Source organism: Sinocyclocheilus rhinocerous, unplaced genomic scaffold (genome assembly GCF_001515625.1).
Source record: "Sinocyclocheilus rhinocerous isolate Xijiao unplaced genomic scaffold, SAMN03320098_v1.1 scaffold38, whole genome shotgun sequence".
Taxonomy (NCBI): Eukaryota; Metazoa; Chordata; class Actinopteri; order Cypriniformes; family Cyprinidae; genus Sinocyclocheilus; species Sinocyclocheilus rhinocerous.
In genome coordinates, this window is record NW_015666482.1 from 4,328 (window position 1) to 18,518 (window position 14,191).

A 14,191-nucleotide genomic window follows, 5' to 3' on the forward strand; every position below is an offset into this window, starting at 1 on the left:
AAAACACTCATATGGTCTGACACTTCAGGATCGTTTCAGTAGTGCATTTATGATGCTTAAAATCATAATTATTTAACAATATGTCAATGTCAAAGCTTATTTAAATGTATAATACATATATGCATGATGTCACAGCACAATCTTGGATTCTATTGGCTGAGATTAAATTCTTCATATATAGGAACATGCTGCACCTAATTTACAGCAGCAAAACAGAAGTTAGCACAAGAGTCCAAACATAAAAAAAATAACTAATTAGATGTCTATGAACAAATATTAATATTCTGCTACAAAGATTTACACTACCGTTCAAAATTTTGGGGTTGGTAAGATTTTTTGTTTTTGAAAGAAGTCTCTTCTGCTCATCAAGGCTGCATTTATTTGAAAACCGTAAAATTGTTAAATATTATTTTGATTTAAAATAACTGTTTGTTATTTGAATACATTGTAAAATGTAATTTATTCCTGTGATGTAAAGCTGTATTTTCAGCATCATTACTCCAGTCTTCAGTGTCACATGATCCTTCAGAAATCATTCTGATATGCTGATTTGCTGCTCAAGAAACATTTCTGAATATCAGTATTTAAAACAGTTGTGCTGCTTCATATTTTTGTGGAAACATTTTTGTTTCAGGATTCTTTGACGAACAGAAAGTTCAAAAGTTATTTAAAATAGAAATCTTTTGTAACATTATAAATGTCTTTACTGTCACTTTCGATCAATGTGTACTTACTGAAGAAAAGTATTAATTTCTTTAAAAAAAATCTTACTGACCTATTAACAACAAGGCTAAAAAGTATGCATTAAAGCAAGGGTTTTTGTACATCAGCTGACGTGACGTCACATGAGGGAGGGCCGATGCTGTGAGCCGAGGGCAGATTTATCACAGAAAAAGGGCGAGAACACTGGGAGAAATGCTAAAAATGCTTCCATTCATGTTCACACACGTTTCATTCAAACGGTGTTTCAGGTTGTGAAATCAGACTGTGGTTATGAAACTGGAATATTGAACATGTGAACACAGACCAACTGGGGCCAAATCTGCACATTTTCCAAACCAGTTTCCCCTCGACTCCATTTAAGCTTCTTCTCTGACAGCATTCGGCCTTCACCGGCTTGGCTTTCCGAAGGATACATCTGCAAAATAACATTCAAAGTATAAGTTTTATACATTTCCTCAGATAAACAACAGCTTGAAGCGGAGATTTTTTTTAACACACCTTTGGTAGCAGGCGAGGAAGAGCACTATCAAAGCCACGCCCCCTAGGACTGACATCACTGATGCAACAATGGAGGAGGCGGAAAGGGGCGGAGCTGCAGGTTCTGCATATGCAACAAATAATAGCTCATTTATGTGATTAATATGGCATGGATTGATGAAACTGCTGGTTACGGGTGCGGCAGAGGCTGCTCACCGGTGCAGGTGTGACCTCCAGGTGGGTTCAAGCACTGCAGGTGTGGAGGGCAGACAGTGTACTTACTGAAGAAAAGTATTAATTTCTTTAAAAAAAATCTTACTGACCTATTAACAACAAGGCTAAAAAGTATGCATTAAAGCAAGGGTTTTTGTACATCAGCTGACGTGACGTCACATGAGGGAGGGCCGATGCTGTGAGCCGAGGGCAGATTTATCACAGAAAAAGGGCGAGAACACTGGGAGAAATGCTAAAAATGCTTCCATTCATGTTCACACACGTTTAATAGCTCATTTATGTGATTAATATGGCATGGATTGAGGAAACTGCTGGTTACGGGTGCGGCAGAGGCTGCTCACCGGTGCAGGTGTGACCTCCAGGTGTGTTCAAGCACTGCAGGTGTGGAGGGCAGACGGACGGATGAGCGGAACATTCATCAATATCTGAAAATATCCACAAAAAAAACTTTTAATAAATTGTGTGTTAGATGGATGTCAATTTCTACATTAATTTATATTTATATTAAATAAATATTTATTTTATTTAATAGTTAATATTAATTGTTTATTATTTTATCATTAATATTTACCATTTAATTTCATATTTAATAAGTTATTTATATGTCATTTTAATTTAATTTAATTTAAAGAGTGTCCATTAATGTCCAAATGTCCAAAAGAAATGAGTGGAACATTCATCAATATTTAAAATAACCAATAAAAGCGTAGTTCTATTTATTATTTATTTGCTATTAAATAGTTAAATTTATTTAATATTTAATATCAATCGTTTAACATTTTAGTATTAATATTTACTAGTAAATTTAATACTTAATCTTTAAATTTTTAATGTAGTATTTGATATTTAATATTTAGTTTAGTTTAGTTTAGTTTAAAAATGTACATGAATGTCCAAATGTTCAATGTTTTAATAAATTGGGTGTCAGGTGGATCAGTCAAGTTTAATATATATTAGTGCTGTCAAACGATTAATCGCGATTAGTCGCATCCAAAATAAAAGTTTTTGTTTACATATTATATGTGTGTGTACTGTGTATATTTATTATGTATATATAAATACACACACATACAGTATATATTTTGAAAATATTTACATTTATATTCTTATATTTTATATTATATATAAATATATTTAATATATAAACATAACATATGTTTCTTAAATATATACATGCATGTGTTTGTATTTATATATACATAATAAATATACACAGTACACACATATAATACATAAACAAAAACTTTCATTTTGGATGCGACTAATCGCGATTAATCGTTTGACAGCACTAATATTTAATTTAGTTTGATTTGAATATTAATGGTTTAATATTGTTTGATTAATATTTACTATTTAATTTCATATTTATTATTATGTTATTTTACATGCAACTTTTAATGTAATATTTGGTGTTTAATGAAATATTTAATAAAACTAAATATTTAATTTAATTTAATTTAACTTAAAAAATGTACATGAATGTTTCAAAACAACCAATAAAATACTGATATAACCAAAAATAAACAAACATTGTTTTAATACATTTGGTGTCAGATGGATCAGTCAATTTCCAAATTTACTTTGAAAAATACTTACATTTAATTTGTTTTGAATATTTCATTTTATTTAATATTAACTGCGTAATACTGTATAATTAATATTTACTATTTAATTTAATATTTAATGTTATTTTACATTTACTATGTAATGTTTAATGTAACATTAAGTTTAATTAATTAATTCAATATTTAATTGAACTGAACCTTGGCAGGTGGGCGGTTGTGGGGTCCACTGCTGGGTGTTGGGGTCACAGGTGATTTGTGTGGCTCCCTGAAGCAGGTATCCAGCAGGACACTGATACATCACTGCAGATTCACACAGAACAGAGAAACCCAGACTCAACCGCGGGACCGCGCCACAGACCGGGTCTGAAAATGAGAGCCAAATATTGGCAGAATATGAATAACACATGTCAGATAAAAGGATCATTTGATTGTTTTTATTCTTTCGGTCACTAATACCGGTGTCAGGTTCTCTCCACGCTGAGAGGTTCATGTGGCCGATGCGTGCACAGGGCAGCAGGTCGTCGGGGTGGAGTGTGTGCGCGAAGGGGTCAAAGGGCACCAGCCGGATGTGTGTGTTGTCACAGATGATGCGGGACAGAGATGTGGTGCGCAGCGCGTCTCTCTGAGCGGAGCTGAACACACCTTCATTCTGCCACCAGAACCTAAACCGCATTTAATTGTGTACCGACTGACAACTCAACATTGACCCTACAGTATTTGTCTCAAACTAAATAATACTCAAAGGAAATGGAATATCACATTACCTGTCCCCGTCTCGGAGTGCTTTGAACTGTTTGGCGATCAAGCAGGCCAGCAGGGGCCCCACGCGGCCCCCGGGCAGAGCCGGCTCTGAAATGGCCCCGACCCACACGTCTATGTTCTTAGCTGTTCCATAGAGATGCAGCAGCTTCCTGGCCAGAACTCCATTACCCAGAATGCCTGCTAAATCAGACTCATTCACAGGTGCGGAGAGACCGCAGAGCTCTCGCCACACACTGTAACCTGCAGAGAGTGAAATAACACAGGGCAAAATAAAAGTCTAGCACAACATACTCTGATTAAGCTATTAAGTTAGTGAAATTAGTACAAAGTAAATTAGAAAACTGTTATTAAATAGTTTAAATTATAGTGTAGGCAACAAATAAAATTCATGCTTTGAAATTAAAAAAAATATATCGTAATATTTTTAGGTTGAAATAAAAGTCTAGTGTGACATCTTCAGGTTAAGTTAAGATCTCACACATCCAAACTCAGGTTAATAAAGCCAGGCAAAGACTGTACCATCTGCGACAGCTGAGAAAATTCAGGGTTTCGCCAGCAATCCTGAAAACTTTCTATTCAGGGGCCATAGAAAGTGTATCTCAGTGTGGTATGGGAACAGCTCCAGTCAAGACTGCAAAGCCCTGCAGAGAGTTGTGCGCTTAGCTGAGCGCATCTCAGGGTCTGCTCTCCCCTCTCTACAGGACATCTACCTCAAACGCTGCAAAAGCAGAGCTGTTAAAATCATCAAGGACTCCAACCACCCTGGTAACTGTCTTTTCATTTTGCTGCCATCTGGTAAGCGCTTCCGTAGCCTGATGGCAAAAACCGAGAGACTTAGGAGGAGCTTATATAACCATGTATGTGACAAATAAAAAATCTTGAATCTTGAGATTTAGTGTAAGAAAAATTTGTACAATATTAGGAAATGCAATTAGCAAACTATTAGTAAATCGTTCTAAATAAGGAGACAGATAATGTCAGGAAACTTAATTATTTATTTATTTATTTATTTATTTTTATAAGATCAAAGTAAGCAAGCAAGCAAATAAATAAATGAATTAATTCATTAATAATGTGCATATTTATCTTCTTAAGTCATTTAAGTTATTGTATTTTTTTTTTTGCACATTTTTATATTTTTCTAAGTTTAAACATGACAGGAGCTTTAATAAGTTGTAATTGAATCTTTCCTAATGAAGCACAAATATGAAACACTGTATGTTTTTATAAAACAAAAAAATTAGTGAGCTGCCTTCATCAACATAAAAAATAATAATAAAAAAATAGCTTACATGTTTGAAATAAGACCAGAAGTAAATAAAGAAATAAATAAATATCTGCATATTTATATTACGTCAGTTTTAATTTGTACACTTTATACTTTTTCTATTGTAAACATGTCAGGAGTTATAATAAGTTGTAACTGTATCGTTACCTATAAAGAAAAAACTTTTAAATAAATAAGTGAGCTGCATTAATAAACATATAAATTAGATTTTGTTTTTAAATAAATATAATAAAACATATTTAATCCAATAAATGTACAATAAATGTATTTAAATCAATACTGAAACAAAAAGTTAAATCTAATTAAAATGGCCTATTTTAGCAAATATTTCTGTATATTTAAGATTATTGTATTTTCCCAAATTTACTGGAATTAGTTAAGCTAAATCTTGTGGGTAGTGCTATTTTGTAATGTTTTCAGTCACATACTGATTAAAAAAATACCATTTTATCCTATATTTCATGTATTCAATATTTTGCATTTAAACAGACCTGAAAAATACTCAACGCAAGCATGTGAATACAGGTGCTTCTAGCTGAGAAAACTTGATTTCTGTTGCGCAAAAAAGTTGCTCAAACAAATGTAGCAGCCCATTTAAAAAAAAAAGCCATATTATGCTTAGTAGAGTGTTGCGTCATTATGTTACCAGCATATCAGAATCAACTGCAACCATTAGTCGAGTCTCTTTTGCGCTTCAGTATTTCAAATCCCTCACTTATGAGGTTCCATTTCAGTTAGGATGCTCCCTTAGAAGGCAGTTGCCTATGTAGGCCGTAGACAGCGAAGCAGCTCACTATGCTTAACTAATGACAGGCTGCTGACTGGCACCTTGTAGGCCATGATCTCGTCCCCTCTGCAGGTTTAACGCCGCCAGGTCGAGCGGCAGCCCTCCCTGAGCCTGGAAGAGCCTCTCGGTCAGTTCCTCCACCATCATCTGATCTGCTGTCTGCAGTTTAGCCGGGGACAACAGCAAACCACGCAGCACAGGATCAATGCCACCTGCACACAAGAACATTCATTATGCATCATAACGTCATGCTGTTGAGTAAATATTATATATTAGGGCTGTCAGTCGATTAAAACTTTTAATCTAATTAATTACATGATGTGTGTCGATTAATTAATCTAATCTGTGAAAATACCCACAAAAGATTATTTAAAGCTATTTTTGTGTTAAATGAGAAAGTATCAAGTAGACATTACAAATTGTAGCTTTAGAAAGAAATATTTTATTTGATTCAACATAAAATGTATTACACATAAACATTTAGGCTTCAACGGCCTAACATAAACTATAGAACATAAAAGAAGATGATTTGAGAAACATTTCAGTATTTTCTGGTTCACACAATGAAAGTCACTGGTAACCAAAATAGCTTTGTTACCAACAGTCTTCAAAATACCTTCTTTTATGTTCCACAAAAGAAAGGTTTGAAATGACATGAGGGTGAGTAAATGAAGACAGAATTGCCTTTGAAAATCATAACAAGCGATGTCTGACTTTGGAAACTATAAGCAACAGATTAATGAGTTACTCCAAATTTCACAAAAAGCTTATGGACATGATTATAGCCTAATATAAGTCACTCTTCTGAGGAAGATTAATTCACTTGTTTTGCCAATGTGCCCACACAGAGAAATTTTGGTCAGATTTTTGTTCATCCAATCTCATTTTGTAAGTGACTTTTCTTTTTGTTTTAAAGATGTTTTCTTTGGATTGTTTGACTACTCAAAAGAGAACATAGGAGAATATAACTTCATTCATTTGTGTTTCCTGCTCGCTAAATTTCACATCAACAGAAATCTGTCTCTAAACCTCTCTTTTCTTTATTGAGAATTTGAATATTTTGGGTGAACTATCCCTTTAAAGTTTTTATTTTTATTTTTATTATTTTTAATAAATAATAAATATAATTATTATTCTCTAAATAAGAAACTAAATCTGCCAGCAGGTGGCGGTAAATGTCTTTATGAGTCACTCATTCATTCGATTCATTCAAACGGCTGATTCAATCAGTAGCCCCTCACTGCAGAACACAAGATCCAGGGGACGTGGTTGGATCCAGATCTAGGGGGTGGAGATTGGTAGGTTTAGGGGTGGAGATGGGTGGGTTTAGGTACATGTAAGGTGGGAGGAGTTGGATCTGGATCCAACCACGCCCCCTGGATCTTGTGTTCTGCAGTGAGGACCATCTCGATTCAATGGGTCTTTGAATCATTGAGTCACACGATTCGTTCAAAACGTGGATTCATTCAGAAACTAAACACCGCTGTGTTGCTCAGAGACAGGCCACAATTCTGCTGTGGCTTTAAAGGTGTTAAGCTTTAAAATATAACACAATATCAACTTCTTATTTACTGAACTGTTAAAAATCACATTTAAACTCGTGATATTTGGGACAAAATCAGCACTCATGTGATATTGCTCTCCTGCTTGTGTGTTAACGTATTATATATGAGAAAAAAAACTCATACAGGGGCATTTTTTTGCACCAATATCTTACATTTTTAGGGCATAACTGTATTTATGTAGTTGTTGTCCTGCATCATATTTGTCAGCAGTCAACTGTATGAAATGTAAGATGAAGTACAGGTCTGGGGGCGGAGCCAGTGCGTTAACTGCGTTAAAATATTTTAATCGCGTTATTATTTCATAACTAATTAATCTACTCAAAAGAGAATATAGGAAAATATAACTGAATTAATTTGTGTTTCCTGCTAGCTAAATTTCACATACATGTCATAAACATAAACATACATAAACAAAAATATGGCTCTAAATCTCTTTTCTTTATTCAAAGTTGATCTAGCTTATATGTTCCTACTCCGCCAATGTATTAAATGCGCATCCTTGAAAGCGTGTGGTTTTCTAGTCTACATACATATTTAATTGTTTGATCAAAATTATTGCTAGGGACAATTTAGTTGTGGCTGGAAATAGGTAGGAACACGTCCTGAGCATCCCTACTAAATTCTATGCCCTTGCACCAAACATTTACTTCCATCTATATTCTGGAGGTTTTTACAGAGGGGTTTGTTCATATATCATTCACCAAACTTATACATTTAACATTTTATTCCTAAGTTTTATTTTATTTATTTATTTATTTTTTTTGCCATTGACAGTATTTTCTAAATGATAAAAAGAGAAATCCAAAATCCGATCTGTAAAAACCTTATGTCAACTCTAATATGCCAACAAAATGAAACAAGAATTGATCCTGGCTTTATTTATCATTGAGATTTATGTTCTGGAAATGTATGCAAATTAGTGCATATTTAATTAGACAATGGTTCATTTGCATATGTAAACATTTCAGAGAACTTGTAGTACAAAACAGCTGTCTTAAAGTATGGTGATTAATCAACCAGGGAAGCTTGATGATATCTATTAGCTATTTCTTACTCTATTCACATGTAGTGTTTTGCCTTAAGTGTGTGTGTGTGTGTGTATGTGTGTGTGTGTGTGTGTGTGCGTGCGTGTGTGTGTGTGTGTGTGAAACAAACCCTCTTGCACGACTCTCCAGGATGCAAACAAAGAGTGGTGTAATGTGTAGTTGTTGTCCTGCATCATATTTGTCAGCAGTCAACTGTATGAAATGTAAGATGAAGTACAGGTCTGGGGGCGGAGCCAGTGCGTTAACTGCGTTAAAATATTTTAATCGCGTTATTATTTCATAACTAATTAATTAAGTTAATGTGTTAAACTTACAGCCCTATTATACACATACAGTATATTAAGTATAATATTAAGGCAAGACACTACAGGAAAAAAAACAAAAACACTGTTTTCATGCACTGGTTAGTTTAGAGATTTTGGGCTTTTTGCCTACATAACATGTCTTCTTTCAGATTAGTGGAAATAAAACATCCGAAATACAAATGTGTTTATTTTATTGCACTTTATGTATTTGGGTCTGTAAATTTTAATTATAATATACAGTGGGTACGGAAAGTATTCAGACCCCCTTAAATTTTTCAAACAAACCCTCTTGCACGACTCTCCAGGATGCAAACAAAGAGTGGTGTAATGGCAGAGCCGGGTGCTCAGGGCTCAACCGGTAATCAGGTCCGAGGCGGTTCACAACCGGATGCACGGTTACGTGTGCAAACCGAAAGGCAGCGGTGGAGAAAATGTTGGAGATGCTGGGATCAGCTGCGGGGTCGTAAACTTTGTACGGGGGCATGAGGGCCAGGTTAGCACTGCGGCCCAGGACGCGGGGCAAGTAGTGATCCCATGTCAAGATCTTCCAAACAAGATTCAGCAAGTCAGAGACATGCATAAATGAAGTAACCTTTTATTACATTTTTTCAGGTTTTATCTTCTCACCTGGTGGACTGCGCCCAGTATTTTTCTGGCCTCCTGGTACAGCGTGTCCGGGCTCCAGTGTGGGTTGAGCTTGTGAAGCTCCTCAGCCAATCGGTTGTGTTCTCTCAGAAAGAGTGTGTGCAAAGCGATCATACCCAAGTGCTCATTGGCCCGAGAGTCACCTGAGACACGCACACAAAAACAGCTCATCAACTGGCCAGTTTAAATCAGAAAGCATCAGAGTGAAGGCCTAACTGGGACATTTTTGAATAAAATGACACAAATAGTGACTTATTTTCCTTTTTTTCATAGGGTGTTTTAGCTTTAATACCCTTAAAGTCGACATGAAATAAAAATTTAGCAATTCAGCAATATTAACACTATATTGCAAATAAAATGAAATAAAATGTATTGTTGCGCTACAGTTAATTGAATTAATCAATATGATTAAATTTTTTATAAATATTTACTTAATTTGAAATATTGTTTTTAGTTTAATTTTGCACCACTTGTCATAGCGTTTTTTTTTTTAAGTTTAAAGCTTTATTCATCCCTTTGAGTCTATTATTTATGACTACAGTGGTGCTTCACATAAATAGAGAACATTATACTTATATACCTACACTTAAAATTAAAATGTATTGTTGCTCTATGACTAATTTCATTATTTAATATTATTTAATTTTTAAAATTATTTTATAATTATTTTATTATTTAATATTTTATTTATTAATTTAATAATATTTATATATGATATTTACTTAATTTGAAATGTAGTTTTACTTTAATTTTTCTATTTTGCACCATTTCTCATTGTATGTAGTATGTACCATTTGTCATTGTATGCAAACGCTTTAGCAATAAGAATGCAATTGCTTTTGTCAGGCTAATAAAGCACACTGAATTTAATTTAAATTAAGGGAGGAAAATCAACAGCATGAACTTAAATCAATTAAAATGGCTAGTAATACTATCATTGCAAGCTGATTATATTAAGAATTTTACATTGTTTACTACATGTACTAGAGTTTATGCTGCATCAGATGACGGCCTATATTTTTCTCTTGTTTGACCCATTTTACATGATTATGGAAGCAAAATGTGTTGCAAATGCTGTTACATGTTAACTCACAATGAATGATATCTGAAAAATACTCAGAAAAATGCCTACAACCTGCTTGGAAACAGAACGATCTGTTCCCCATGGATATGTTGAGTCTTTGCGCTGTCTCTGATAGCGGGATGTGGTCGATCCGCTCTCGTGGGCCGCAGGGGTCCAGGTTCATCTGCGTGCGTGTCAGGAAGGGCATGAAGCCGAGCCCTTGGTCTGAGTGGAACTGGTTGACGGCGAGCAGGCCGAGAGGGGACGAGAGGTTTCTGAGGGCCACGCTGAGCCCATCCGAGCTACCGTACACCATGCTGGCGTCCACGAATGCTGTTATAGCGTTCAGCTGCTCCCGGTGACCGAGTGGAACCGTACAGCTGGGAGCAGAGCGGAAAAACGGCATGCAGCTCTGAGTCCCTGTGCGAGGATCGGAGAGAGGGATCTGAACGTGAAGAAGAAGGAACAGATGTTCAGAGTGTGTATGATCTGGCATCTGTTTTCAGTAGGGCTGCCTTTTCTGGTCGACTAGTAGTCGTTCATTTTAAGCATTAGTCGACTAATCGCACGCTTATTAAAGGGATAGTTCACCCAAAAATGAAAATTCTGTCATTAATTACTCACCCTCATGTCATTCCAAACAAGTAAGACCTTCGTTCATCTTTGGAACACAAATTAAGATATTTTTGATAAAATCCGAGAGCTCTCTGACCCTCCTATAGACAGCAAGGATCCTAACACGATCAAGGTTCAGAAACGTAGCAAGGACATCGTTAAAATAATCCATGTGACATCAGGGGTTCAACCGTAATTTTACAAAGCTATGAGAATACTTTTTGTGCGCAAAGAAAACAAAAATAATGACTTAATTCAACAATTCATCTCCTCTGCGTCACCCTATAGCACCATTTTGGAGAGTATCACATTCGTAAACAACGTATGCAACGTATGTACGTGGATAAATTTTTTACGCTCTGATCTGAACGTTGTTTACGTATGGAGGAACCAAGTCTGGTTTCCGGAGATGATCCAGCTGCTATCTGCAGTGCCGTGGTCAATACCACTGAGGAGAGACCTTCTCCCGCAGGCGCAGGGCAAGATTTGGCATCCCCAGCCAGAACTGTGGAACCTTCATGTCTGGCCACTCGACGGGAGTCTAGCCAACTCCCAACGAGAGTCACGAATACCATTTTAGAGGCTAGAGCTCCATCTGCAAGGCGCCTCTATGCCCTCAAGTAGTCAGTCTTCAGTGACTGGTGTTTAGCACGGAACCAGGATCTGGTATCATGTGACGTGTCCCACGTGCTAACCTTTTTGCAGGAGCTGCTGGATAAGGGACCCCTTCCACGCTCAAAGTCTATGTGGCGGCTATCGCGGCGAATCATTCTCACAAGACCTGCCGGACAATTGGCAGGAACGACTTGGTTGTTAAGTTTCTTAGAGGCGCTCGGCGGTTAAACCCTCCTCGCCCTAGGACGGTGCCAGTATGGGACTTGTCTATAGTCCTGACAGCTCTCAAGAGCTCCCCCTTTGAGCCGCTTCAAACAGCCGGCTTAAAGGGGTCATATGATGCTGCTAAAAATAACAGTATTTTGTGTATTTGGTATAATGAAATGTGTTTATGCGGTTTAGGGCTCAAAAAACACATTATTTTCCACATACTGTACATTATTGTTTCTCCTCTATGCCCCGCCTTTCTGAAATGCGTCGATTTTTACAAAGCTCATCGGTCTGAAAAAGCGAGGTGTGCTGTGATTGGCCAGCTATCCAGTGCGTTGTGATTGGCCGAATACCTCAAGCGTGAGACGGAAATGTTACACCCCTCTCTTAACTTTTATAAAGAATATCTCTTTGGATTTGAGACTTTAGTCTTTGCAACTTTACAGATCTTCTTTATGCACCAAGAGCTTGTAACACTCCAAAGAGAAAGGAAAAATTGAAATCGCATCATATGACCCCTTTAAGAATCATGACACTCAAAACCGCTCTGCTTTTGGCCCTGGCATTAGTCAAGCGAGTACAGGACTTGCAAGCCCTGTCTGTCAGTGCTTCCTGTCTTGAGTTTGGACCCAATGACTGTAAAGTCGTTCTTCAACCGCGCAGCGGTTATGTACCGAACGGATGTATGGAACGGATGGTGAACAAGGTCCCAACTTGTTATGCCCTGTCTGGGCACTGCGAGTTTACATTAAGCACTCAGAGTCTTTCATACAATCAGAGCAGCTTTTTGTGTGCTTTGGAGGTCACTCTAAAGGGCTGCCTGTCACAAAGCAAAGACTAGCTCATTGGATAGTAGATGCTATAGCTCTGGCTTATGCCTCAGCTGGCTTGTAGAAAGTGAAGTGTGTAGTGTGAGGGCCCATTCCACCAGAGGAATGGCCTCCTCTTGGGCATGGTCCAGTAGAATCTCTATTGGGGAGATTTGTGCATCCACCGGCTGGTCGTCGCCGTCTACCTTTATTAGATTCTACAATTTGGACATCCCTGCCCTGCAGGCGCGGGTATTATCCGCCTAATGCTTACTTTTTTCTTGAGAGTTATCTCAAGTAGACCTCAGAACGTTCTCGGGTCTCTTTGTGGCTCAGGCTTATGGACCCCTCGTTAAGTGTTCCTGGGCTGAGCTCGCGGAGCAGGCTAAGTTCTGCATCTGCTTATAGCATGGCACTACTGGATACGCTCCCCGAGCAGTCGTCAAACAATGATGCACCGGGTGTTACCTTTTGATAGGGAACGCTCCGGTTACTCACATAACCTCGGTTCCCTGAGATAAGGGAACGAGCGTTGCGTAACTGGCCATGCTATAGCTGCACGCGAATCGATGGCTGTCGCTTCAGTCGTATGATTCTGATGAGATGGCGCACCGAGCCGACTTATATAGCAGTCGGCGCCGCCCCTTCTGGTGGGCTCGAGCGCCATTGGTTTGTGCAGCTACACAAACGTTAACCAATCAGGCTTCAGTAATAGAGTAAACAGGAGTTCCCCCCAAGCAGTCGTCAAATGACGACGCAACGCTCGTTCCCTTATCTCAGGTTACATGAGCAACCGGAGCGATTTCCTACATAGCCTAATAAGCACTCAAGCACATGCATAAAGCTTGGCACAGCACACCGGCAGAAGTAATGATTACGAATGTGTCGGAAAAAACAGTAAGGAGGCTGCATTAACATTTTAATAATTTATTGATAAACTAGCGTTTTCATTGTTTTTGGCTTAAGAGATGAAGTCTGCAACACCGATTCGTCATCTCCACAGTAGTGGACGAGCCTGTATGCATGTTTAATACGGATTACATAATTTGAGAATATTTGTTTTCAATTTGAATTGGTTCATTTGAAAGTAGACATTTCACTCTATTATTATTTATCTATTTTTCATGTCTGTAAGGCAAGTATACACGGAGTTTCAGAGTTTCACGCTCACATTTTCAAGCCACAGCCATATCACCCTGCAGCCCAAGACTGGTTGCCCACTGAAGCTAAGCAGGGTTGAGCCTGGTCAGTACCTGGATGGGAGACCTACTGGGAAAACTAGGTTGCTGTTGGAAGAGATGTTAGTGAGGCCAGCAGGGGGTGCTCACCCTGTGGTCTGTGTGGGTCCTAATGCCGCAGTATAGTGATGGGGACACTATACTGTCAAAAAGCACCATCTTTCGGATGAGACGTTAAACCGAGGTCCTGACTCTCAGCGGTCATTAAAAATCCCAGGATGTCTTTCGAAAAGAGTAGAGGTGT

The 14,191-nt window shown here is 37.6% G+C and overlaps 1 protein-coding gene across 1 annotated transcript in view; it reads right to left on the minus strand.

Annotated features, from left to right (window-relative positions):
• Window positions 1-3,332: 3,332 nt before the first annotated feature.
• Window positions 3,333-14,191, minus strand: part of LOC107732259 (eosinophil peroxidase-like) — a 17,218-nt gene continuing 6,359 nt past the window's right edge. The window contains exons 11-17 of the mRNA XM_016543535.1: window positions 10,537-10,905; window positions 9,380-9,571; window positions 9,038-9,296; window positions 5,878-6,048; window positions 3,764-4,001; window positions 3,478-3,661; window positions 3,333-3,362 (exon numbers count right to left, since the gene is read on the minus strand). Coding sequence (XP_016399021.1) covers window positions 3,333-3,362; window positions 3,478-3,661; window positions 3,764-4,001; window positions 5,878-6,048; window positions 9,038-9,296; window positions 9,380-9,571; window positions 10,537-10,905 — 1,443 coding nt within the window. The remainder of the gene's footprint in view (window positions 3,363-3,477; window positions 3,662-3,763; window positions 4,002-5,877; window positions 6,049-9,037; window positions 9,297-9,379; window positions 9,572-10,536; window positions 10,906-14,191) is intronic.